Source organism: Manis pentadactyla, chromosome 3 (assembly GCF_030020395.1).
Source record: "Manis pentadactyla isolate mManPen7 chromosome 3, mManPen7.hap1, whole genome shotgun sequence".
Lineage (NCBI taxonomy): Eukaryota > Metazoa > Chordata > Mammalia > Pholidota > Manidae > Manis > Manis pentadactyla.
Genome location: NC_080021.1, coordinates 98,391,139 through 98,418,168, shown reverse-complemented (window position 1 = coordinate 98,418,168; position 27,030 = coordinate 98,391,139). Strand labels below are relative to the sequence as shown.

At 40.5% G+C, this 27,030-nt stretch overlaps 1 protein-coding gene across 3 annotated transcripts in view; it reads right to left on the bottom strand.

Moving 5' to 3' along the window:
• CELF2 (CUGBP Elav-like family member 2) overlaps positions 1 to 27,030 on the bottom strand; it is a 722,220-nt gene that overhangs the window by 440,789 nt on the left and 254,401 nt on the right. Inside the window, exon 1 of one of the 3 annotated variants that reach the window (XM_036908144.2) lies at positions 21,297 to 21,508. The exons of 1 other annotated variant lie outside the window; for it this stretch is intronic. In XM_036908144.2, coding sequence (XP_036764039.1) covers positions 21,297 to 21,331 — 35 coding nt within the window. In that variant the 5' untranslated portion in view covers positions 21,332 to 21,508. Of the gene's footprint in view, positions 1 to 19,453; positions 21,268 to 21,296; positions 21,509 to 27,030 lie in introns of those variants that run through there. One more of the 3 variants, XM_036908142.2, reaches the window with a different exon arrangement.

Below are 27,030 nucleotides of genomic sequence, written 5' to 3'. Positions count from 1 at the left end.
TCAAATTTGACTGGAGGTTGTATATTTTTATTAGCTACATCTTGCAATCCAGAGAGCATGAACCTTGGGTGTAAAGCCTATTTTGGCCACATGTGAATGAGTAACTGAGCAGCCTACACAACCTTTATGCTTCTTGGTTTCCTTGCCTGTAGAATGTGGATAATCGTCATTTTCCTTAAAGGAGGACAACTCAAAGTAAATGGGACCCTGGAAAGACTAATGATTTTTTTCTCCTCATCCAATTAATATTCATCAAATATTTGCATGAAATTTGTTGAGTGAATGTAGGAGTTAGCTATTTTAATAAGCTAATTCTCAGAGAGTTTTTAATAATAAATTAATGCTCAAATGAAAGAGCTTTTACTTTCCTACTTTAAGGCTAAACCTCTTAAGGTTTGATTACTCTGGCACCTGTTTGGCTAGATAGTCCCTTAATCTGAATCTGGAAGGATTAATTGTAGAGATTGTGGTTCCCAGTATGGCTCTTAGCACAGAGTACGTGCTCATCAGATGTACATAACATTATTGTTATTCTTTAATTGTCTCTGTATGAATAACCTACCCCATAACCTGGAGATGGATTTACAAGCATCTTTTGATCAGAGCTTTGATGCTCTAATCTAAATTTATCATTTTACAGATAAGGAAGCTGAAGCTTAGGGAGATGAGGTAGTTTATTGTCTCCTGGTCAGGTAGGGGCACAGGTTGTCCTCCGTGCCCTTTGCTATTTTGTCATACGGTTTTGTGAGAGTGACACTAACGCTTTAGATTACTAGATAACTGACATAATTCATGAAGGATTAACCCCTACAAAACAAAAATACCAGGCATATTTAAACTTATGTGCAAATATTAACTGTGCCATTATGAACGTTTATAGGAACACATGAATTTTACTGTCACTGTTGGAGGTTTAAAACTCTGGCATCTTTCCCAAAAAAGACCACTGAAATCATACAGGGGAACACACCAGGGAGGTCAAAGTTAATGATCCTACTAGAGCCATCTCCAAATAAACACTAATTTCTAATTGTGAAACAAGTTGCAAATGAGTGTCCAAGTCTCTTTGGAAACTATTAAGATGCCTGTGCAGATTAAAATTACAAATGCTTATTAAAACAGTATGCCCAAGAAAGCAGGGAGGACAGACGATGACACACGGAAAGGTCACTGCCTGGTGGAACATTTCCATTAGGTGGTCCAGTTCCATGCTCTTTCCCTCATTTCCCCTCTTAATCTGAGGCAAGAAGAGGTGTGAGTGAGTGCTGTAGTTAACTTTCCATGAGATTTGAGTCCTTCATCTTACAATTCATTGTTCCAAACATTTTCTTATGTTTTTTGGCAGCTCAAGCATGCAGCCACATAGCTGACCTCCTTTGGCTGAGGTTTGCTCACAATCTGTTCAGCAGCAGAGACTAAATATTTCTGACACTGTTCAGGAAAGCAGTTATTTTAAGTGGGTTTACACTTTGCATTCTTATTATAAGGATGGCTTCACATTGATAATGTTAATGCTTCAGTTAGAGATGTGCATGATTGTTATCCCAAAGTCAAGTGGGGCTAAGGAAACAGGAATATTTGAGATGTGTGCAGAAGGCTGCTCAGATGGGGATTCCAAACAGCCTCAAGTTTAGTTTACTTTTATTCTTTTCAGAGTTTTGATGGATTCCTTCAGGTTCCAAACATGCACTGGACACTTGGGAGTTTTCTTGATAAAACTGAGAGGTGAGAAATACTGTGAGATGAGACAAATGGAAAATTCTAGGAAACTGTCTTTGCTGGCCAAATAAATAAAATAGCAATGTTAATAGCATTCCTCAGGGCAGCTGACACACACAACACAGCTCATTATTTAGATAAACAAAGGGTTTCATAAAGCTCTTGCGTATATTTTAATTTGCTAGACTTTCTAGTTTTAAACTTTAGTAATGAAGATTATTTGTAAACCAGGAACGAACTGTAAATGGTATTTGAAGAGAAAATGAACTCTTATCTCTCAGTACTGGTGAGCTTCAATCCTGTCAGCCATAAGAGCACCTACCTCTATCTACATATATAATTATATATACACAAATGCATACATAAATAAGTAAATGTATTTGCTTAATGTAGTCATTGTTCATTTGCCAAAGGATCTGAAATCAGCATACATGCTAATGATATGAGTTTGGGCAAGTTGTGCATCTTGCTTTTTCTCACCTGTAAAATGGGGATGATAATGTGATAATGGGAACTGCTCATAGGGTTTCAAGGATGAAATGATAAAATAGGAGTAAAACGTTTAGCATAGGACCTGGTGTATGATTATTTATTCAAATAGCAAAGATTTATTATTAATACTATCATCTCCAAATTTAGTTTAGAATTTTTAAATAAAATTGTTTTGATGGTTTTTATATATATTTTACACAACTTGGCAGCTCCACTTTTTTGTCCATAGGAAAACACACACCTGCACATATATACACAAACAATAGGTTTTCAAACTGAAAAAATGTTTATACACACACACACAGCTTGGTTAACAAAGTTGCTTACTTCATTCCTCTTGCCTGTAATTTAAAAAGCATTACATGCAGGGAAGAGGGAAATCTAAATTTGACAAGTCATAGCATGAGATGAATCATGACTCCTCATTCCTACAACCCAGATGGGGTTATAGTCTTCTAACCAATTTCCATCCCTGTGAGTGCTCTGACCCTTCCTCTTCCCCCTCTCTTCCCATAAGACTATGCTGGAAAGATCTGAAATGCACAATTAGTGCAACTAAAGTGCTTTGAGACACTGCTCAGATATTGGATTTTGACATAATAATATTTCGTTTCAACTAAAGGCTCATTATACATTTACTTTTAACTAGAACTCTAGAGAGTACAGGCCATACCTATATATATTTTTTCTCTCTGGTTCTATGTACCGCCCCCCCGCCCCACATATGATTAATCAGTGGAATTTAATCCAATGGGGTTTTGAGGTTATTTTGAGTAAAAATAGCATGACAACTAGATCAGTAAAGCCACAATGACTGTTAACTTAAGAATACACAACCGCATATGTGTTGTCATTATTCCTTCAAGAATTGTTCAAATAACTCCTCTCCTTTAGGGAGAAAGTGAAGGAGATCCCTTCATGTGAAGTAAAACGTGTCTCTGGGGTAGATGGGAGGCAAACAGCTATATGTACATTTGTACAGAGGGAAACGAAGGTCATATGGTACAGTGCTCCAAGATGCCATCTACTTTGCAGGATCTAGAGATGCAAAGGTAATGGGGTCTGGGCCCCTCTATCAGAGGGCTTACTGCCCTTCCAGCCAGGGAGGAAACAAAGACTTGAGTATAGCTGCAGGACAGTGTGATTCTTGCTAGGCACACATATAAGCAGGGCAGGGTGCTCTGAACAGGAAGCCTAGAGGCTTGTGAGTAAGTGAGAAACAAGATCACATCTGTTGAAGAAGATGGAAGTCAGCTGCCTGGTGGGAAGCTCTGGAGTTCTGAAGTTAAGTGGCAGGGAGCCTGTGAGACTCCAACAGCATTGAAGACAGTAAAGACCTCAGTTACAGCAGGAACAGCAAGGAAGACAGAAGACCTTACCTCAGGAGGTGTTTCCAAGGAGAAAGTGAAAGTATCAAATGACAGTTGAATATGTGCAGCGAGGGGCAGGAGCGAGGCCCCTTGACAAGTCACTCCTAGGCCCTCTTCTCCGTCCATGCCAAGTCACGTATAGGCTATTGCCATGCCAACCACCACAAATGCATTTAATTACCTCCTCTACACACATGATCTACAAGTAGATTCCTTAGCCATCTCTTTAGAATTCCAGATCCATAGGATTATCTCACTGCTTACAATGTCTTCTAGCTGTATTAGAGGCATCTCAGACCCAAGAGGTCCAAAATCAACACCAAATCTGGTTCTTCTAAAGAATTCAATCTCAGTGAATGACACTCCATTATACCTGACACCCACGAGTCATCCTTGATCCATTATTTTTTTTCACCCATGTATCCAAATGATTCTGAATCCTTAGATTTTACTTCCTAATTCTCATGCGATCTGTTCACTTAAGTCCAGTCCCATTGCTACTGTCCCAGCCCAAACTGCTGTCATCTGTGGCCCGGACAACAAGAGCCTCCAAAATGTTCAGCCCACACCCATCCTTGTTCTTTCCACCACTGTCTCAATAAGCTTTCAAAATGTAAATCTCTTCATGACACTCTTTCTGCTGAAGAATGTCAGTGGTCTCCATTGCTCTGTGGAGGATGGCCCAAAATGTGTCTTAACACCTTCTCCTGCTCTCTTTACTAGTGAAGGCCTACATTCCATTCTTATCTCAGCTTAACTAGGTCAGAACCCACATATAATTCTCATAGCCCTATGTACCTCTCTATTTACCCCTTAGCACAGGTGCAATTTTGTATTTATTTTTGTATTATCTCACTAATGTTTTTCTCTCTGACTAGACAGTAAACTCCATGAGGTGAGGCCAGGTCTGTTTATGCCCACGTGGAATTCTCCTCCTCTACCACAAAACCTGGTGCATATTAAGTACTCAATAAATGTTTGCATAAAAGCAGACTAAATGAGTAAGTCTGTGGTTTCTAATGAGGAAGAACAGGGAGATGGATGCAGTCATTGGTCAAAGTGGAGAACAGAGTTGGGGACTGCAGAGAGCTGGGAGGACAAATCCAGTTTGAGACAAGTTGTGGGCTTTTTTTTAGATCTCCATAGGATAAAAATATTTTGTTTTTGGAGAACACAAGATACCTGTTGAAACTGGGAGTCGTCATGCACATGTACTTGAAACTTTGTAGTGCTGAGGGGTTAGCTACTGAGAAGAGCTGCAAGCTCGAATGTCCCCAGCATCCACCCAGGAAAGGTGTATCTGTGAAATGGTGAAGGAGGCGACAAGTGGCAGAGTGTGAGCTGGAAGATGTGCGCTCTGCTGTCAGGCATGCAAAGTCAGATCAAAACAAAACACGTCTGTAACTTCTATTCAGCCCTTTTGGAGGAACTGTTTGATATCTTGGAGAATGGAGGACAAGAAGGTCAAAGATAAAAGTATGCAGAGAAGAAGCCATCAAGGAGAGGAAGAAATAGTGTTCACAGAGTGGGAACCAGTCGAGTACGGTCTCCCAGAAGCCAAGAGAGGAGACTTCTCCAAGAGAAAGTGGTGATCCGCCACAGGGATTCTCCTGAGAGCTGAAGCACAGTGAGGATTAAAAGGAGGCCACTAGGATTTGGCATCAGTAACCTTGGCAAGAGCAGTTCCATGCTAAACTTATGCTAAAATTCATGCTTTCCAGCTCTCAAGCCATGTTGATTTCAGCACCTTTTACACAAATAGGGTTGCCCCAGAAACACTGTTTCTGACCTTAGTTCACTCAGGTTCTCTTTGCTAAACATAATTATCTCATATGTTCCTTCAATGTTATTTTAAAAATTCAAATACAATTGAAAATACAACTAAGACCAAATCAAAGTAAGGGTCATTTTAAATATGTTTCCTACTACCATAATTTGGATATCCAACAAGCTGGAGAGGTATACAGGGCAGGTCTTACACCCCACTTCACAGGTGAGAAAACCAAAGTTCAGGGAGTTCAAGAACTATAAGCCTGAATCACAATTCACTCCAATCTGTGCTGGACGTTTCCTACAGTTAGTCTACTTGGTGATGTGTTATTACAGTATCAGCTAAGTAAACCTCACAGGAAACACACACGGCAAAACACACGGACCGCGCCTCAGAGATTCGACTTTCCACATGGAAGAAGTTATGCTGCTTATTGTGACTGAGGGCTGGGACCTCCTTCAGACTCCAGGAAATAGGATGCTGGCTTTTTTCTTATCTGCCTTTGTAAGCAAGTAGCTTCTGTGATCTTAGCGTCTCTCTTAGACGCTAAACCTCATCTCCAGAGAGAAACCATGTCTTGCAGAAGTGCTGCATTAGTGGTTGAGAGGCTGGATCTGCTTGAGTCCTCTACTCTTGGCACACACGTGATCAGCGACATGGCCATCTCGTTTCAGCAGAGCAGACGAGGGTCACTGAACGTGTTCCTACAGACTCAAGATGCTTATTAGCACAAACTAATGGCATACGACTACCTCTTAAGATTTTGCTTGAAAACTTCAAAATAATAGTTTCTGAGTAGATGCTGCCTAAGCGATTGTGTTACCCCAAAGCAAACCCCAGTAAGATCAGAAGTGTTTGGCTTTATGTCTGAGTGATATTAATAGCAACACTACCTTGTTTACTGAATGAGGAGGAAGACCTCTGTGCCAGGGTTTCTAAAGATCACACGGGACCTTAGCAACACCCTTCAAGGTAGGCAACTTCAGAGGGTCAACGCTTGCTCAATGTCACACAGCTCTAAGTGGCTGACTGTATTTGAATACAGGTCTGTCTTGCTCCCACTAAGCATGAGGCCTCAGAACAAACTAGAACAAGAAATGCTGAGGAAAGTATCAGGCACATAACCTTATTATTTTGGTACATAATAGTGATAATGCCCCAAATTCAGGACAAAGAGAGCCTAATTCAGACAGATGGGTGCATTCCTTCTCTTTTCTGACTCCTGTGAACATCGATTCTCCTCATGCGCTCTCTCCCTGTCCACTGCCTGCCATGTGTATTGTGTACCATCGAGAAACTTCCAGAACCAGTTTCCAAGTCACCTGTCTGAATAGCTGACACTATGTAACTGACCTATGGGCTTCCAATTTTTTTTTCCAATTCCCAATTTTCTGTTTTAAGGAAGGGTCAGAATGGTGCATATTAACATATTTTATTTTTCCTATACTAGATATTTTCCTGGTGACATGCTGTCTTTTAAAAAGAATATCTTAACTTTAATCCATTACCTGAATCTGGAATATACTAAACCTGATTGTTACATGGAGTCACCTGTGGAGAGTTTAATAGAAAAGTAAGGCAGCAAATTAGTACCATATGATTAGCTTGAATGATACTAAGTTTGTTTATCCAAGTCCCATCAGAAGAAAGGACCATATTTTTTAGAGACGACTTGTTATCCATATCTGCATGGAGGCTTGTCACTACTTAACTGGACATTTAGTACTGCACTTATTCATTTTCCCCCTTATAGATAGCTCTTTGGCTATTCAGTATGTGCATAATGCAGAGAAAAATAATTATAGGGAAAGGGACACACAGAATGTCATAGAGAATGTCAAAATTAAACCACATAGTTGCAAAATACACTCAATATACCTGAAACATCTTGATTGCTATAATCAGGTAGATTAGGTTTTCAGCAAATACTTTTAAAACAGAGGTTTATCTGAAGTCAGAGGCAGAGAGGCTTCTCTCAGAATCACCTTATAACACAAAATTAACTAAATTTGCCTCTAAGTTTTTTTTCAAATCAGATATAAAAGAGAAATCAAAATATAAATGACGGATTTGTGAAACATTAGGGCATCTTTCCTGACCTTCTAGAACAGGTTTATTTTTCCCCTCATCTGAACTCTCATCAATAAAAGCCTCTGCATGTACCAATGGCAAATCCAGAAACTTAATGCCTCAAGATGTGGGTTAAACTTTTATTTTATGGTTTTAAGATTAAAGGTCAGAGCAAAATACAGTTGCAGGGGTCAATGAAAGTAAAAGATGTATTTGCAAGAATGGTGTGACCACAAGCTAAAAGGCATCACTTTTTGGTAAAGAAAAAACATTGTCTCCCAATAAATAAGAAATGATCAAAAGGGATTTCTGTCAATTACCAGGGCAAAAAATCAAAACAAGCTATAACATAGAGTCAAGGACTCCAAATCCTCTCACTCTCTTTTTTCTACTTTATGATTTATATACAAAGTACTTCTCTCTGATCCCCATCCAACTAACAGGCTTGTTGAGGGTGCCAGAGATTCTGCTAATTTACTGAACGGTGGTGTGCAGAGATTAAGCAAAAGAAAAAGAAGCTAGTTTTATGGAAACAACAAAAAAATAACAAAAGAATTAAAGCTTAATATATCTTTATTCTCTAGAGAGCCCTGGCTGATGGCGGGCAGAGCTGAAGCCCAGGATCCGGAAGCCCAGCACACTAGTTCCGCAGGAAGAGCTCCGCCCAGGTTGCGTCTCGGGATGGAACCACCTTCGCGGCCTGCCGACTGAGGGGAAGGAGGGAGGTGCCGCCAATGCTCATCTGGGAACCAGGAGGGCAGGTCTTACTCTCCGACTCAGTTACTGCTTTTTTAATAAAGCAAAATCCAGGTTCTCAGGAGCTGTTTGCCTCGAACAAACCTACCCCTCTTTCAAAGATGAAAATAATGACCCTTCCCTTCCTTTCCGACAGAAATATTGGTTGAGCAAACGATGCTTCAGGCAGCCTTGTTCCTGTCACTTTCTGTGCATCTTTACTAATGCCCGGTGCCCAGAGGTGAAATCTGCTTCCTGCTCCGTGAAGGGGCAGTGGGCAAGGAGAGGGACGAAGGTGGCAAGCTGCCTGTTGAGAATCTGGAGCAAGGCAGGCGCTCAACAGGATTTTTCCCCCATCAGGAAGTGATGGATGAAATTCAGGTCTTTAAGAAATTCTTCCTCAAACCATTTCCCTCATCAGTGGCCTTCTCTAAGCCCTATTCTTATACAACTCTAGTTCTTGGACAAGGGAAACAGACACTTTCGATTTAGTAATTTAAAGACAACTTACTGTCAAGTGCCCATTCATTGAGAACATACAAGAGCGGAGAGAGCTCTCATCACCAGGAAGGGACTCAACTCACACTCTTGTGTTCCTGACTCAGGTCTTCTGGACAACCTATGGGGCTTAATTTCTGTGATGCAGAAAGCCTCATGCAACTTTTAATTCCTGAATTCTTTTCTCTCCAACCCATGATCCACTTTGCATAATTGGAAGTATGTCTTAAAATGTAAATTCCCAATGTCATATCATGTTGATGTAAATTCACAGTAAGCCATAACTGATAGATCTCTCTGAAGAGTCTTACAATGGGGGAAGGAGCCAGAACAGTCATGTTTCTCCATTTGGCCCTGGAGCCAGTTCTTACTCAACTCTCTTCAGAAATACTCTTTTTGTTTTGTAGTGATTGTGAAAAAGACCCATCACAGTGGGGGAAAAGAGGTACCTGTTTTAAGCTGGAAATATGGGCTTCTACAAGATGTTAAATCTCTTTGCTTACTATGGATCATGCATACATTCAATCTAGCATTCAAGCCATGAATGAGCTTTATTTTTGTTTAATAATACCACGTGCAGCCACATCCTGAAGATGAGGTCAAGTTTGTAGCGATGAAGACAGCAACAGTGGGCACACATTAAAGGCTCTGAGAGACAAGTTCTACTTTCTCAGAAGTCATTTTCTGGCTCACTTGGGCTTTGGGTAGTAAGTTCTCCCAGTTGCCTTCCTCCCATGGATTCCTAATCCTTGTAGGACAGATTTTCCAAGGGTCTCCTTTTGTTTTCTTCCCTCCCTTTGCCTTATTTCATGATGGGCTGCCTTTCCCCATAGAGATGAGGTACTGCTCTGCAGAGATGAGATTCGGGTCATTGTAAAGGACAGGTGGAAAGCCCCCTGGGTCTTTCTTAAAAGGGAAATGTGCTCTCCTTCCTTCCTCAATATGGCCAACAGGAAGGTGATCCTGGCTCTGAGAGAGTCCAGCCATCGTTCCCTCACTCCTTGTACACACTTCTCAGGGGCTAAAGTCCAGTTCTTAGGCCAGCTCAGCACACAGTATGCAGGGAACCATTCTCTCTTGCTGCTCCTAGTGCTATTCAGGCTGCCTTGGCCCCAAGGTCCACAACTCAGTGGAGCATATATGGTCCATTGGCTAACCTGGGAGCCTGTTTGTAAACAGCATTTTTTGGAATACTACCATGCCCGTTCGTTTCTATATTATCTCTGGCTGCTTTTGTGCTACAATGGCAGAGTTGAGTATTTGGGACATAGACCATATGGTTCATCAGCAAAGCCCAAAATATTTACTAACTGGCCCTTAAAGAAAAAGTTTGCCAACCTTTTGTTTAGACTGTTGTAAAATGGAGCTGAAATAGTCAATATTTGCTTACCTACACTGGAAACATTCCTGATAAATTGAAATTTCAGTGTGAAACAGAGTGAGAGTATTTGGGACACTCTCGATTAGATGAGGAAAGAAACGTGTCTTTTATACAGTTTAGCCCAACTCATTAGATTTATATATAATTGGAGTTTGAGCCAATGCTATATTTAATTATAAACTATTATTTTGCTTCAATTTGTCATTGCTTCTCTCACCATGAGGGCCTGGGCTTGGCAGAACTGGCAGTAGGAGAGGCAAGTTAAGTGTCATAGAATGTTCCAGCCCTGCATGTCCCCCCTGAGATTCCCAAACAAATGGATTTTCAGAATCTTCAGTTGAGAAACTGAGGTCCCATCCTGGTTCCTGCATCCTCAGTCCCTCTGGGAACTTGCACATGAGGGGCAGCTGTGGTCTGTATCAGGACCTGATATTCTCAGGTTCCCTGAGCATAATGACACTTAATAGCACTCGTACTTTTTGGCTGTGTGTTAAAGAACTACATTTGCTAAGGCATTCAAATATGCAAACTTCAGAAACACCCACCATAGAGGGCCTTCTGATGGGGACATGGTTTCTGCTCTTAGCAAAGTTACTCTATAATCCAAAGGAATAGATAAGTAAATAAAAAACACATTCCATTCTGCACAGCAAAGGAAACCAGCAACAAAATAAAAAGACCAACCTACTGAATGAGAGAAAATATTTGGAAATCATATACCTGATAAGGGGTTAATATCCAAATCTATAAAGAACTCATACAACTCAATAGCAAAACAAATAAATAAAAACAACCCAACTTAAAAATGGACAGATTATTGAATGGACATGTTACCAAAGAAGACATACAGGTGGTCAACAGGTACATGAAAAGGTATTCAACATCACTGATCATCAGGGAAATGCAAATCAAAACCACAATGAGATGTCACCTCGCACTGGTTAGAATGGTTACCATCAAAAAGACAAGAGCTAACAAGTGTTGGTGAGGATGTGGAGGAAAGGGAGCGCTGATGTACTACTGGTAGGAATAAATGTTGGCACGGACACTAGGGAAAATAGTATGGAGGTTCCTCAAAAAGTTAAAAATAGAACTGCCAAATGATCCAGCAATTCTACTTCTGGGTATTTATCTGAAGAAAATGAAAATACCAACTCAAAAAGCTATATACACCCCATGCATGAACATGCAGCATTGTCAACAATAGCCAATAAAAAAGAATGAAGTCATACTATTTATGACAACATGGATGAATGTGGGGCCTTACGCTATGTGAAATAATTCAGACAGAGAAAGACAAATACTGCATGATCTCACTTATATGTGGAATCTAAAAAAAACAAAACAGAAAAAAAACCAAAACTGAATTCAGATACAGAGAGGAATTGGTGGTTATCAGAGGCAGGAGGTGCAGGGTGGGTGAGACGGGTGAAGGTGGTCAAAAGGTACAAACTTCCAGTAAATCCTAGGAATCTAAGGTATAGTATGGTGACTATAGCTGATAATACCATCTTGCATATTTGAAAGTTGCTAGGAGAGTTAAGAATTCTCATCACAAGAAAAACAAATGTAACTATGTGTGATGATGGGTGGTAACTAGACTACTGTGGTGATCATTTCACCATGTATACAAATTGAATCTTTATGTTGAACACCTGAAACTAAGATATTATATGCCAATTACATCTGGAAAAAAACCCACCTTCCAAATAATTAAACTGCATCTCTGTAGAGTGATAACTAAAAGTTGACAGACTTCTAGTGAGGCAAGTGGCTGATCTGAAAAGGGTTATCAGGCAAAGTTACATAAGGAGATCAGGTTAGAACAAACTTTTAGAACACAGGTGTTTTCACAGAGAAGAAGGGAAGAAGAGCATTCCGGTTTTTGGGCGCCCAATAGTGGTCGTAGGGTCAGTAAGACAATAATAATAACAGGGAAAGGAATGTCCTATGCAAAGGCTCAGAAGAAGCATTAAGTTCCATTTGTAAACACCCAACCTAAATGAGGGCTACATTTTCCCAGTTTACAAAACCTTTCACTTATCCACCAGGAAACCTGATAAAATACATAAAATTGCCGTTTCCATGGGCCTTTAACAATTTTTTCTGGCTTAGACGCTTGTGCCTCTATAAGAATGAAAAACTAGTGCAATGAAAAACAAAATGGAGTTTCAAAGCCATGGTTAACTGGAACACCTGCAACCTGGATTGACTGCAATATTCAGCCCCACAGGACTCGTCATATGATAGCTAATGTCAGTGCGTGTCAGCAAACTCATCTCTGGAACGGCTGATTTACATTATGGCCCTAGTTCAGACAGAGCATCTGAAAACAGATTTGTAGTTTAGTCCATCAACTCTACAGAAGGATTGGGAATAAAAGAGCCTTGCAAGAAAATGAGGATCAATATAAAGAGAATTGCTTTGCCACGAGAAAAAACTTGACAGTGTAGAGAAAGGATGCATGGTATGGCTCAGAGCTGGGACTCAGGATCCTGTGGGAGGGGTTTCTTTGTTCCATCTCACATTGATCACATAATTTTATAGATGGGGATCCTTAGATATAATCTGGTTCAATCTCTCATTTTACAAATGAGGAATGTGCAGACGTTTGTACAAAGACTGGCTCGGCAAAATGCAGTGTCTGGTCATACAAACATGCAGGTGGACACAGAAATGAATCAGACATGGACCTTATCTCTCTTCAAAGGGTAAATTGCCTACTAATGGTACTGAGATATACATAAATATTACAAAGTAGCAATATGCACTTTCATTTGAGGATATGAAGTGTAGCTTCAGTGCTATGAGCATTCAAGGTAGACAGCCTTCCTGCTGGGAGTGTGGTGGGATGGGAAGCAGGAAGGGAGGTTTAGTGAGAAGATCTCAGCTGAAATTTGGAATTATTGAATTGGGGTCAAGACTAGGCATTCCTGGAGAAACAGACAACCCATGTCCTCGTGAACAGTATGGTGTTTAGGGAGTGGCGATTTTTTCAACACAGACTTGAGGAGAAGAGACCAATCAGCTGATTTCTTGAAACACCTTCTCTTGTTGCCTTAAAATGGAGAAGGGGATAAATACAGGGTCACTGCAGGAGAACAGAGGGGAAGCCTACACACCGGATTGGTGCTTTCCTTCTGGAGCCCTCTAGGGCATATGATTCTAATATTCTGAGACTTTGAGGCTGAACACATATTTGGGGAGTGCAGGAAAGTGAGTGACACATTATGCTTTCTGTTCCTAAATGGTAGAATAAAAGTGGTAGGTGGTTCTCTTCCATTTTGGGAAAGGAGCTTCACAGAGGTCTCTGACCTTTGAAAGACGTTACATGATTACACGAGGCATTTCTCTTGGGTCTCTCCTAACAGATTTCAAACAATCTTGATCTATTGGCTTTGCCCTTGATTCTTTGCCTGTTTGGCCCACTAGGGAAACAGACCCACACAACAGGGGAAAAAACAATTGTCAAGTGAATATTTTTCTGCTGATTATTTGTGTCAATGGGGTGGAACCATCTCATGAGGTCTTTTTGCATGTTGTTTTTTGTGAATGCGGAAATGAGATGAAAATGCAAGGGCACCATCCCCACCAACAGGCATCGGGATTTCTCTACATTTTTATGTGAACTTATAATAACCGTCATCATTTCTAGTTATATCACGTGCTACATTAGTCATGCTTTGTGAAAAACAGACTATTCTCCAATAAAATAAGTTATTTAAAATGTCCAATCTTGAATTCACTTCTGTAACATATAATTCATTCTGCCTAGAGAATTAGTACAGGGAGGTCTTTGTATTTTCACAGATTGCTCCCCCCAGCTCTGCATAGGGTTTTTAAAAAGTACTCTGTAGGAACTGGGTCACTATTCAGCAAATTTTCCTATGGGAAAAGGACAAATGAGGTGGTGCAGATTGTTCCCACTGGAGGCATAGTTAAGGAAACTTAACTCGCAAAGTTACCAATATACCAAGGAAAGGTGCTACGTCAGAGCACTCACTATATGGCATCGTTTTTTAAGGGCTCCGATTCAGAGTTGGCAGAACCCGAGACTACATTGCAGCATATGGGAGCAATAGCACTGCCACCTACTTCACAGTGTTGTTGCAAAGACTGCATGAAATATTAAACATAAAGCACTCAGCATCATGGCTAGCACAGAGGACGCATTCGTAATTCTCATATCATTTTCCAAGGAGCCTAATGCCTGGTCTTCAGATGGCCAGCCTACCCTCAACGGTCACCAGCAGAGCTTCCATGCAATCTCTCCCCTCTCTATGCATTTCTAAGATGACTTGTAATGAGAACCAAAGAGTATCTACATGTGGCATTCATTCAGAATTACACAGCATGCTTTCCTCTGTGAATTTAGAATTCATCTTGGGAGAGTTATCAGGCATGTGAAAAGGAAATGTCTACTAAATGAGCTAGAAAAAGCAATGAAAAGGGAAGAAACAAGGCCAAGCAGTGACTTAAAACATGTCAGGGTCTGGTCTATTTTTTCCATCAACATGTGCTGTTCTCATTAATGGGAGTTTCTCACACACTCAGTAAAGGAACAGACAAAAATGTATTCTGTTATAGTGTTAAGGCTCATCCAAACATTTAAGGGATGTGGTAAGCCATAAATTTTCTCCGGACAATAATAATTGTCATGCGATCACATGCTCATGACCTAAAACATCTCTGACCTTAGAAATATCACCAAGACTCCATTAATTTTATTCCCAATGATAAAGTGTACAATTGTACTTTTTCACAACAGATTTGAAAACATCTCTACAACTATCTGTCAAAACCACTTGTTTTCTTGTTGGTCAAATCACTAGCCTAGATAATAGATGACAGGTAGACCATGGACCACAGGTAAAGCCAGCCCACTGCCCGTGTTGTCAGTGAGGTTTTATTGGATTTCCCCCAAGCTTAGTCATTTATGTGTTACCTATGGCTACTTTCATGCTTCAATGACAGTGGCGAGTAGCTGCAACAGACATTGTGCGGTCAGCCAAACCTAAAATATTTACTATCTGACCCATTATAGAAGATGTTTGCCAATCCCTGATCTAGATCATTCTCTTGTGTAGAAAGAATGTACTCCACTTGAATAGTAGATGTCTCTCATATTCTCAGACCATCTAAAAATTTTCCTTGTTAGTAAATCTACTTTGCTGATTGGAACAGAAATAAGGAGCTAAAGATAGGATTACTAAACTGGCAGTTAGGAGTCATTCATTCATTCTACGTAACACTGCCATCACTGTGGTGAATACTGGTATTAGGGTGTAAACAAAATACAGAAAGGCCCTGGCATCATGGAGTTCAAAGTCAATGACAGGGATACAACAGCAACCACTTCATTTGTTTGTTTATTCATTATCTATTATGTAGCAGGAAGTAGTTTATGTATTGGGTATACCAGTTAACCATGCAAATCATATATCCTAAATGGGGGAGAAAGAATAAATAAGTACATATGAAAATAGCAGGCCTTGGTAAGTGCTATGATGAGATGAATTGCACCATATGAAATTGAAATTTCTGTAGGCCAAAAATGGTTGAATATTGGCAATTTTATATGGTTCAACTTATCAGGGAGATAGGCTAGAGAGTGACTTTTGGAAGTCTTCAATGAGGAGGTGATGTTTGAGCTAAGACTTGAATGACAAGCAGCACCCTGCCTTGCAAGGGGCTATGGAGATTTCCAGGCAGGGAGAGGGAGTAGCTTATACAAATATCCTAAGGCCAAAATCAGCTTGGCTTGTTTGAGGAAAAGACCAGGGTGGCCAGGCACAGGGGCTGTGGGAGAGGAAGGAGAGTCAAGAGCTGGGTCAGAAGGTGTCTGGTAGGTTAGGACAGGATATTTATTGGCTGTTATTTGAAGAAGCAAAGGATGCTTTTAAATAGGAAAGTTGAATGATCTGATTTATGGCTTTTGAAGTGTTTTCATTCCTCTTGTGTAGAAAATAGATCATGAGAGCAAGAATTGAAGCAGGGAAACTGGTTACAGTGTCCTGAGCAGAACAAGACAACAGCAAGGAAAGACAGAGAAAAGGGACGCGTCTGTTGATGTTAGGTTGAAGTCACCAGGAGCTAGTGATAGTCTGAATGTAATTAAGAGAGAAAATGAGGGAACAGGGAGGAGACCTAGCTTTCCAACTGGAGTACCTGGCTGGATGGCTGTGTGATTCACAAGCCTGCTAGCACCAGAAAAGAACCAGGGCCTGGTAGAGGTCACAGGTGCAGTTTGCAACCCGTTGAGCTTGAGCCATCTGAAGACATACAATTGGCTACACTGAGGAGAAGTACGGGAGCTCTGAGGGGAGGTCTGGGCTTAGCTGCCTTAAATCATGGGAAGACAGATGATAGGAGGTGGTGAATAAAACTCCAGGGCAGCGAAGGTGGAGCTGGGAGAGAAGGGACATCAGCTTGTCCCACTGATTAGTTCTGTGACCTCATCTAGTCATTTCATCATCTGGGTTCAACTCTCTCTTCTCTAAATGAGCAAGTTAAACTAGAATTGGGGTTTTCTAGACTCTTCCACAAAGGTGAGGCAGGGGCTGAGGCAGGGATTTAGGAGAGACCAGACGTTCGGAGTGCCAACCCATCAATTCCCCCTCACTGCCAACGTTTTTCCCCTCCAGTCATATTGAAGAACATCAAATCTTGTATTTGGTGGAAGTTAGGTGTCCTTTATGCCCCTTGAGGTAGACAGTGAATAAAACAGCAAACAGCACTATTCGCAGCCTTCATTTTTCCATTTGACAAAACGGCCCCAGGATGGAGTACTGTCAAATACACACGCTTGAGACAGATTATTACCTGAACTTGTTTGTATCTTAAACAGACACTAACTTGTGGTGTAAGCAGATTTACAAACTGTGCCTGGCAATCACTTTTCAGGAGCAACAGGTTTGGCAGAACTGTAGGCCACGAGCCTGCAGAGAACATCTGAAAGGATGACAAGCCATGCAGGCTGGAAGCCTCTTTGTCATCGTACACGGGGCCTGCAGCTCATGTCCTGAGCAGAGGAGGACAATGGGAGCGTTTCCTCTCTTCGCTGTGATGGGCCGCTCACCTCTGGATTGCTAGAGCGTTTTATTGAAGCAACTCATCTCACACAGGATCTTGTATGGCATTAGCACATACAGCTTCATTCTCCAGCTAGATTATCCCTTTTATAAAGTCACTCCCACATACAATAGGCAGAGACTTATTGTTGGTGGGTTAAATGGCTCAATAAGCCAGAATTAGCCAAGGATGCCTCATTGTAAACAATTAAGGGATTTAATGCAATTCGTAAACACTAACCCCTTCACAATTCCTTACCTCGGGAAAGGAATACACGCAGTTGAAAAGCTTATGGAATAATGCTTGCCAAGAAGAGGTAGGACAGAATGAGCTTGGTGTGATCTATGTAAAAATGTGTCTCTTTCCTAGATCTGCAAGTCCAAGTTTGTGAAGCTTGACTTACAGTAGCCATAACACCAACTTCACTTACATGAGGGAGACATTTGAAAGGCAACATTATCACTGATTTTTAAATAGGTTAAGACTCAGGATTGTTACCTAAAAAGGCCTTTCTTTGCAGGCTACATTTTCAAAATTTGTATTTGCAGTCTCCCACCTTAGAGTTAGGGCCCACCTTATCTACTTGTGCAATAATATTGAGTTAATCACCTCAAAACACTTTTTAGAAGCACTCCTGTTTTTCAATTTTAGAAATAGGTTGTAATCCAGTTAAAGAAAAGGAGAATGAAATTTATTCCAACACCTGCATCCTAAAAACATTTACAGAAGTATTTTACCATCCCTTGATCAGAAATAAAATGTAAACCTATGAACAGAAGAAAATATCACTGATAGACCCATAAAAATGTTCATGCCTTTTCATTTAGAATTCCTGGGAATTATTAAATGAAAGTGAAAAGCGGTCTGCACAAAGATGTTCAGTAAGCTGTTGTTCACAAATCAAGGATTGGAAACAATCTAAATTTTCAACCAACAGGGAAATATAGTAAAACAATGTACATCAATATCATAGTTAACTTAATCACTAAAATTATGGCTATGAAGGGTAAGCAGAGACATGGAAATACATTTGGTATCTAACTGGAAAAAGTAGATTATAAAATGGCATACACTATTTGATGTTCAATATGCATATATGTGAAGTTCTAAGAAGCAGCAAGAATTTAAAAAGGGGAAATAATTAAGGTGGATATTGACCATTTTTTCTTTTGTTCTTTCCTACATTGTTGTTTTTTTAAAAGAAATAAAATGAGACAAACACTAAGGTGGGACCCATGAGCAGGAAATAAGGAATAACTTATTTATAGAAGATAAATGTCAGGGAAAAGAGGTCCCGGTAAACGTACACATTTCTACCTCTATTTGTTCTTTGGGTCTTGGTTTGGTTCCAACAGAGCCATGCTCTGGGGTATTTTGGACAACATGACATTGTGTAGACCCACTTTTAACAAAAATCCCTCAGTTTAACACTTCTTTGTATTTTAAAAATTGCAGAAAGTGTTCTTTCAGGGAAAAGAGGTCCCGGTAAACGTACACATTTCTACCTCTATTTGTTCTTTGGGTCTTGGTTTGGTTCCAACAGAGCCATGCTCTGGGGTATTTTGGACAACATGACATTGTGTAGACCCACTTTTAACAAAAATCCCTCAGTTTAACACTTCTTTGTATTTTAAAAATTGCAGAAAGTGTTCTTTGCTGGGACCGATTCTTCAGGGTTAAGTTAAACCCACAAATTCATTGGGAACCCTTACAGAGGCGTCAGCTTGGACACCCCGTGGGTGAGTGCATGAACTTTGCCCCTTGGAGCTCCTTGGGTTCTAATGTTTCTGGCCCTCTGACAGATGGAGAGATTCGAATCCACCCTTTAGGAGTTTTCTACCCGCTCAGTGTTAAGGTCAGCTGAGATTTTATATGACAAGCTTTTCCAAAAGATCTGGAGAGGAGGAGAGGGCATTAGAGGAACACACGTCTCCACACTCTTAAAAAAGCAGGAATGTTTTCTGGAAAAAGTTTTTTATTTTACTTTATTTATTTTTTTGTATGTGAAGTCCCTGAAAGTTTGCCACACCCCTTCAGTGCCCCACGCAAGGCAATAATACCTGAGAGCTGGTCCCTGCCAGCGAGCTGGTGCCAGGAGCCTTTCCAGCAAGGCTGCCTGTCTCTTGGGGCCGCGCCCGCACCCCTCTCGCCGTGAAGCTGGGGGCTCCTCGGGCCTAGTCCGCACTTCGCTGTGCGTCCCTGCCAGGCAGGGGGGCTCCCGCCGGCGGGTCTGGCGGTGCCCCACAGCACCACAGCATTCCCACTCGCACCGAGCCCTGGCTGCGGGGGCGGAACTTGGCCGCGAGCTCAAATAGCCCTGGGAGACAGAAAGAAACGCCGGCCTACCTTAAAACCTTCCAGTCTTTGAGTGGATCCAAGTCAGAGATTAGGGAAACCATTTCTACAAGGCGGCTGAAGGCGAGTCCACTCCGGGCGGAGGGTGAGCGCCGCCCGGGGCGGGGGGGAAGCGCCGGCTGCGGGCTCAGGCCCGGAGTCCCGGCGCCCGGCACAGCTCTTCCCACTTGTGGGATTGATAAGCACTTGTCCCGGCTTTTCTCCACCCCCCCGAATCAATCTTACGCTATATTACTTCCCAGCCCCGGCTCATTTCTCCACACCACCTTTTAAAGCCCTTGTAATCTGCTCCAACTGATCAAATTTGACCTTTTTGTAGCCCACTTTATTCCAAGCTCAGCTCTCAGTTAAATCTCTCTTTATTAACACCGTCCTGCTTGGCTTTCTTTTGGAACAAACACAGATCAAGCCTGAAGCCTCCAGACTTTACCGGCAATCATTTACAGATTACTGCGAGCTGCAGTTTTCTCCTCCGCTGGGGCAAGCTTCCCGCCTGGGAGATTCCGCTTTCACATTCCTGTCAGAAGACGGGTTAGCGAGCTGGCTTCCCTGCTTTTGTGGCTTGGGTTCTGGGGCACGAGCAGCGGGTTTAGTGCTTCCCTCGGAGGCTGTAACAACACGACTGCTAGGATTTGCTTTTTAAAAATAATTTGGAACCGGCCTGCTAACAGGCAAGAATTGACTGTGCGTTTTCCAGAAGAGATTTTGCTACAGTGCCCGCTTTTTTTTTTCTTCTTCCTATTTTCTTGTATTTTTAAATAACATGAAGCGGGGAATGTAGAATCTCTGTAAACATGAAGGGAAAAGTGTGTGGGCTTTTCTCCCTCAACTTGTATATCTTTGTCCCTTATTTAAAACCGAACAGCCTTTCAATAATCATCTCAAACCGTGCATAGCAGGTATTAGGAAAATATCGCAAGCAGGATTGTTTTCCTCCAGTGTCCGTATTTGTCCCTGTGCAACTATAGGTTCTTCGTGAGTGCACACATTTCTTAGTTTCATAAGCACTGCCTGTTGAGCATGGTTCCCTGCTTTCCCGGGTTCTAGCTAAGACTCTACAGTCGAAGCTATTCCTCGTGTCCCTGCAGGTTCCTGGCATTTGAAGACCTTAAAATCATCTAGTCCTGTGGTCTCCAGACCATGGTTGTTCCGGTCATCGAGATTTTCCTGCCAGCAGCATTGATATCCTCTCTTCCTATTACCAAATTTCTCTTTTTCTTATGTTTATCTTAAAAGCAATTTTAAGCTCATTACCATACATGGAAAATCAGCTTTACTGGTCAATAAAACAATTATTATAGTACCTAGGCACGTGATCCAGGGAAAGGTACCGAATCAGTCTTTTTTCTCTTGATTGAAAAGAGTTTAGCAGGTGTTACGGATAAGCTTGAACTGGCCCCAGACCTGCCCCACCAGGAAGGTAAAGATTTAAAGAGAACATGGTACAATTCAATGTTTTGTAATAATTTTACCACCTAAAATCATCAGCCAGGCAGAAGGGTTTCAATTTCTTGCCTTTACACAGAACCTACCAAGTAAGAGCATATCTGTTCTTTCGTGAGAGTATCCATAGGGAAAGATGTGGTGACAGCTTTTGGAAACATGCTGCTTTTATTGTCAGGAAATTCTTCTAGTCAATTCCAAATGGCCCTCAGAGCATTTAAAATCCATTTCCTATTACCCTTTTCTCTAAGGACCCGTCCTTAAAATATGCAAACCCTCAGCTTAGATAAACTTTCTTATTTATAGTCATATATACTTTCCTAAATGGCTATAAACGATTCTCTTCAGACGTGCAAATGTCTTTATGCTAAAATTAAAGAAAATTTCCTACCTTTTACAAAAACCACTGCCTTTCTGGGGCTTCATGCTTCTTCTTGGGCTGTCTGTGCTGTCCCACTGTGGATCTTGGGCCACAGCATAATAATGTGTAAACGTTTACATAACACTCTAATCCCCAAGTACTTCACCGAACATGGGTGATGATAATGGCATTTGTGTGGAGTGTCTCTCCAAAGGGTTCCGAACGTGGAGATAATTAATAAAATGTTCCTCCCTTTGAGAAGTTAGCAAGGGAAAAACAAAAGATTGTAATGAAATAGTGCCTGTGACTACAATGACATCATCCTTATATCGTTAACCCACCCTGTCTCTGAACTCAGATGGAGGAAGGAAGGGGAAGGAGGCCTTAACCCTTGGGGTGCAGGGTTATTGGTAATAGGAGGTGAGACTTGACTTTCAGCCACGGGACAGGACAAAAGCATGCTCATAAATCATGGAATAATGTTTCAAAGCAGCAGTCCTTCCAAAAAACTTTTAAAGGCAGTTGAAACTTTCCTTCGAATAAAATCTTCCACCAAGTCCAAGTATAGAAACAAATAACAGTGAAAATTTAGTACCAGGTACTAGGAAGTGTTCTAATTTTTTTGGTGTGTTGACTTGTGCAATCGTCCTAACTAACTTATTAATGGGGTAAGTTACCAGTAACACCCCCATTTTGTTGATGCAAATGAAGGCTTTTGGGCATGCAGAAAGTAAGCAAATGGCCTGAGCTCACAGAGCCCTTCAGCTGCAAGGGAAGGTGTGGGATCTGGAAGGTGAGCCTTGGATGTCAACCAAGCAGCCACTGAAAGCCCTCCCTGCAGAGGACTAGAAGTGATCCATTTGGGGGAAGGGCTGAGGCTGGGATCAGTTTAGGGGTGGAGAAGAGGGATTGCATGAATCTTGCTTTCCACTCCTGAGCAGCCCTAGAGAAATCCTCCCATTCAGGAGGGCACCCTTTGAGACCACTTCCTGAAAGAGTTTGGTGATGAGGAAGATAAATGATCCTTTAAAGGCGGTGTTATGTCCATATGGGCTGAATATTTTTCTCTTTCTTAATTTTGAGGACTGCGTGTTTTCTTACATCCACTCTACATTAATTATACTTTATATATTGCAAATTTCTTTCCCCCTTCCCAAACATTCTAGTCCTGATTCTGAATAGCTCACATCAAATCGATCCATTTGGTACTAATAAACAGGCCACCAGAATGATTCTTTTACTTTCAACCACAGGGCTGCTCGCTAATGAAATACCATCTTATAAATGAAAATACCACCTTATTCAAAAGTGGACCAACTATTCATCTATAACTCAGGAAAAACAATGATAAACTCTCTATACATAAAACTCAAAGGTTATGTTTAGCCTTGAGCAACCTGGAACAAAAAAATATACTATTTTCCACCATGTCACTGTATGGATTATAAGATTTATTTCTATTTGTGTTCTTTTTCTCATATTTTGATAAATTCACACGTTTAAAAAATCAAATTATTCTGTTCTTGCTTATAATGAATCTTGTGAATGGCCCCTGTATGTTAAAAAGGAATTCAATCCATACAAAGCAATGTTCATGAATTGTCCTCCTATTACCAGCAACAAGACTAATATTCCCATTTTTCTATAACTAAAATTTTTATGATATCCCTTCCTTTTCCCAGGTACAAAAGCCAAAACCAAAAGCCAGATCCAAACAAAAAGCAGCCCCACTCTTTGCACCTCTTCTATCCAAACAAGCAAACCCCAGGCCCCATGACTCAGTGGTGTCCACCTGTACTGGAATTAGGGTCACCTGGAAAGCATACTGAAAGGCAGAACCCCAGTGAGAAGACAATAACAGGAGCCAACGAATTCACAGCAGATCCAGGCCCTCAGGGAACACCCTGGGGACTACTGATGCTCAGCAGGCAGGAGATGGACCCTGTTGTACAGCATCCGGGTGGGCTTTGGTGGGGGCAAAGGGCACTGGGTCACGTGGGTTGTGCTTGTGGACCATGTCATTGGAGCCGAAGGTGAATCTCATCCTATGTTGTTGTAGAGCAGGAAGCCCGAGGCCGTGTGAATTAGCCGAGGAAAGAGAGAACACAAGCCTCCTCTATCAGCTGGAACTTAGACCAACTAAAGCTAAACATAAAACATCTAACTCCCTGAGAGTCAGGAATTAAAAAAGTAAAGAAAAGAAAAGAAAGTAGCAGCCTTGCTAAGGAAAATTTACAAAATCTTCTGTATGTTCTTTTTTTCATTCTCTTCCATTTCTGACTCTAGGAATCTGATTATCCTTTATTTTTCCTTTTAGAAAGTCTTGCTTCAAATGTATTTGTGCCTAATTCTGTTATTTCTTGATAAAGATTTCTTCCCCTTCTGCTTGTCCCAGACTTTTCTTTTTTTATTTGCCAGCTCTTACCTTCTCGTCAAGTAGGAAAGGCCTGTGTCTCCCTTTAAGAAACTGAAATGACCAATTGGAGATGCATTTTCCTTCTGTAAAAGAAGCCTTCCTAGTCTTACTGATGTGCCAGAGTTTTAAGTGGGCAGATGGAGTGAGCTCAGAAACCCTCGCACCTGTTCTCGACCCTGGAAACAGGTCTCTGTGTGTCCTTCACAGCACGCCGCAGCGTGGCAAGGGCCATAGACAAGGGTTGCCAGATAAAAGGAAGCACAGTATTAAAGTTGGATTTCAGAGAAACAATGAGTAGATTTTTAGTGTAAGTATATCCCAAATATTGCATTGGACATACTTATTCTAAACAATTATTTGCTTTTTACCTGAACTTCAACTTGTGCCCTGTGTTTTTATGTGTTAATAAACCTGATAACTCCACGCTAGGTTGACTTTTAAATAAAAATAGCAACATCACTTTGATTATTATTTTTAATTTCTGAAGGTCTGGGAAAGGCACCCTGATGTCATTGACCAGGCATCAAAATGCACTTACCTAAATGTTCTTACACTTTTTTTTATTGTATTAGTTATTAGAAGCCAAACATAAAAATGCCTATTTGGAGTTCCTTTTACAACAAAGCAGTGATGTGATTTAAAGTATGCCTGTATCTTCCAATATTGGAAATTAGGAAAAGTCATGCAGCCTTCTTGTTTTAAGAATGGCTCACTGAATACATTTCTCAGTAACACGGATATGTTTGGAAGTGCCAAAGCTGATGTTTGCAAAATCTGGGAGCATCTCTGAATCATATTTATAATATATTTATTCTCATAATTATTTATTTAGAATGATTTGGCAGTTAACACAGCTTCTTTGTTGTCTTGCTTTTGGAAAAAGCATCAGCTCCTACTGTAGGAAATCTGCACCTGAATAGTTAGCTATTAATCTTCAGTTACATAAAATGTGTATTGTATGTATCTTCACTTTAACAACGTCTGTAGGGACAAACTTCCAAAGATGGCGGGTTCTTTTCTTTTCTTTTTAAATAAATGAATGTAACTTTAAAGGAATTTCAAGTGCTTTCGTGTTTGGCTCACATCACCCCATATGATGAAAAGCCTATGAACAAAGATACATGTTTTGGTGCTTCGTCAGTGACTTGAGCACTGCTTTTATGGAAACTAAAAAAATTCTAAAGGGTCTCTAAAGAGATAGCTACAAAAGCTGCTAAGTATAGGGAAAGACCAAATGTGTTATTCAGGGTCTACATGTACTGAGTATTTTCTCCTGGTCCAAAGGCCCTCTTCACAACTGGGAAGGAATGTGTTTTCATTTGGAGTCTAAGTCAGCTGAGCAGGAGGGCAGAATGGATTAAAGCAGGGGTAAGGCAGTGTTGGGTCTCTGCCAGGCATTTTTTAAAAGTGAGAAAGCAAGAGGGGGAGGAGACTCACACCCAGCAGCTTCTTTTCATGCCATTCAAAGGAATCCCAGGGCCAAATTTGGTTCATAGAGTGGAAAAAAAAATTCGAGCTTTAACTCCTCTACTGCCAGAGGATGACTAATATTCTCCTTTTCCAAAGCTGTATAATATCCTTCTTTTAATTTCTAGTGTGTTTTGCTAGTATTCAAGGCCTACATCAAGAGGGACAAATGAATGCCCAGTAGAACTATGTATTTCTCAGTCCCTATATCCCAGGCCAGGGAATAAAACCTGTAACATTGATCTTTTAATTTAGTTTAGTTTTGTTTTTCTTTAAATGGCAGTTTCAAATTACTCTGGTGTTTGTGTGCTTAAAGACAGGACTCCTCACAGGTTTTCAAAAGGGAAATCTGGGTTTTAGAGGAAAGTCAAACACAATTGCAAGTTTCCCGTCAGTGAAACAATATCTGCTTTGGCTCATGGTCAAGGGCTGCCTAACCAGGATGCTGCCCTTGAATCACTAAGAGAGAAAGGGAAGCCTTTCATTCTTGTCCCTGAAGAAGAACCTGCAGACTGTGGAATGAAAGAGTGAAACAGATTCACTTGAAGTCACAGATTTAAATACTCGATAATTTGTTAATTTAATTCAAAGTGGTAATAACAAACAAAACTATTGATTGATTGTATAAGGGTTTATTTGGTACTCAAATGATCCCTTAGCAAGTCATTTTCCCTTTTTGTCTACTAGGTAAGGTGGTGTGCTTCCTCATTGTGATGGAGAATCACATTTCTTTTTAAATTTCCAGTACCTTGTAGATTTTTGTAAAATGCAATAAAACTGAATTACTAGGAAAAAAATAAAGAAAGCAAATTCATACAAAGACTGATTTTTAAATTATTGGATTAGTAGACATAGAATTACTCTGTAAAATTGCTATGCAAGTCTAAACTCTCACTCCTCATTGTTACGAGCTTGGTTTATGATTTGTTATAAACAAACCACAGATCTGCACTGGTTTGCTTTTGACATTGAGGAGTACTGATAAAAAATATTCAATAACAACAACAAAATTTCTGGACAATTGTAAAGACTAGTTAAAGGATCTGTACTGAACTAAGCCCAATGTGATCTAAGGTTAATAGAAACTATATCCAATTATATTGTTGATGAAAAGAAAAAAATAGATTTAACTATTCTAGTAAAAAATTAAAATTAAAATCAATTAACTTAATAGCTACCTGATGCCAAACATTCCTAAAGTCCCCATTTAATGAGAATTTTAAAAATAATTTATAATTATATTAATGCTTTAAAAATTAGACTCAAGTTCATTGAAAATAATTCTTTGTTGCTTGGCAGGTTTGGAAATTAGTAACTGCCCATGACATAGCTCCAACTGGTTCCTCTAATTCCTATTTTATTCTACATTAGAGAGAAGAAAATAAAACCCAGCTTCCAATTTGCCACAACTGAAGTTATCTCAATACATGAAAATCCAAGTGTACACCCCAAAAGATCATTTATTTGGATTACAAAATGTTTTGGAGGGTTCCTAATACATTTCATTTCCATGAGTGTACCTAAACATTTTTTTAAGATCACTAAACAGTTGAGACATAGCTCCAGGTAGAACGGCTTAGAAGTGGAAATCGAGGGAAATCTTACTGGTTTAACAAAACTTTAACACTTACTAGGTACCAGGCACTGTTTTAAAGGCTTTACAACAATTAACTCACTAAATCCTCAACAACCTACATGGCAAACTCTAATTTTACCTCCACTTTATAGATGAGAAAACTCATGCACAGAGAGAGTAAATGAATGTTATGGTAAGTAGGGGGAAGAGGCAACATTTGAAACCAGTTGGTCTGGTGTTAGAGTCACTCTTGTTTCATACACAGCGGCATCTTTTAATTGACATTCAGAAAGAAGGGTAAAGCA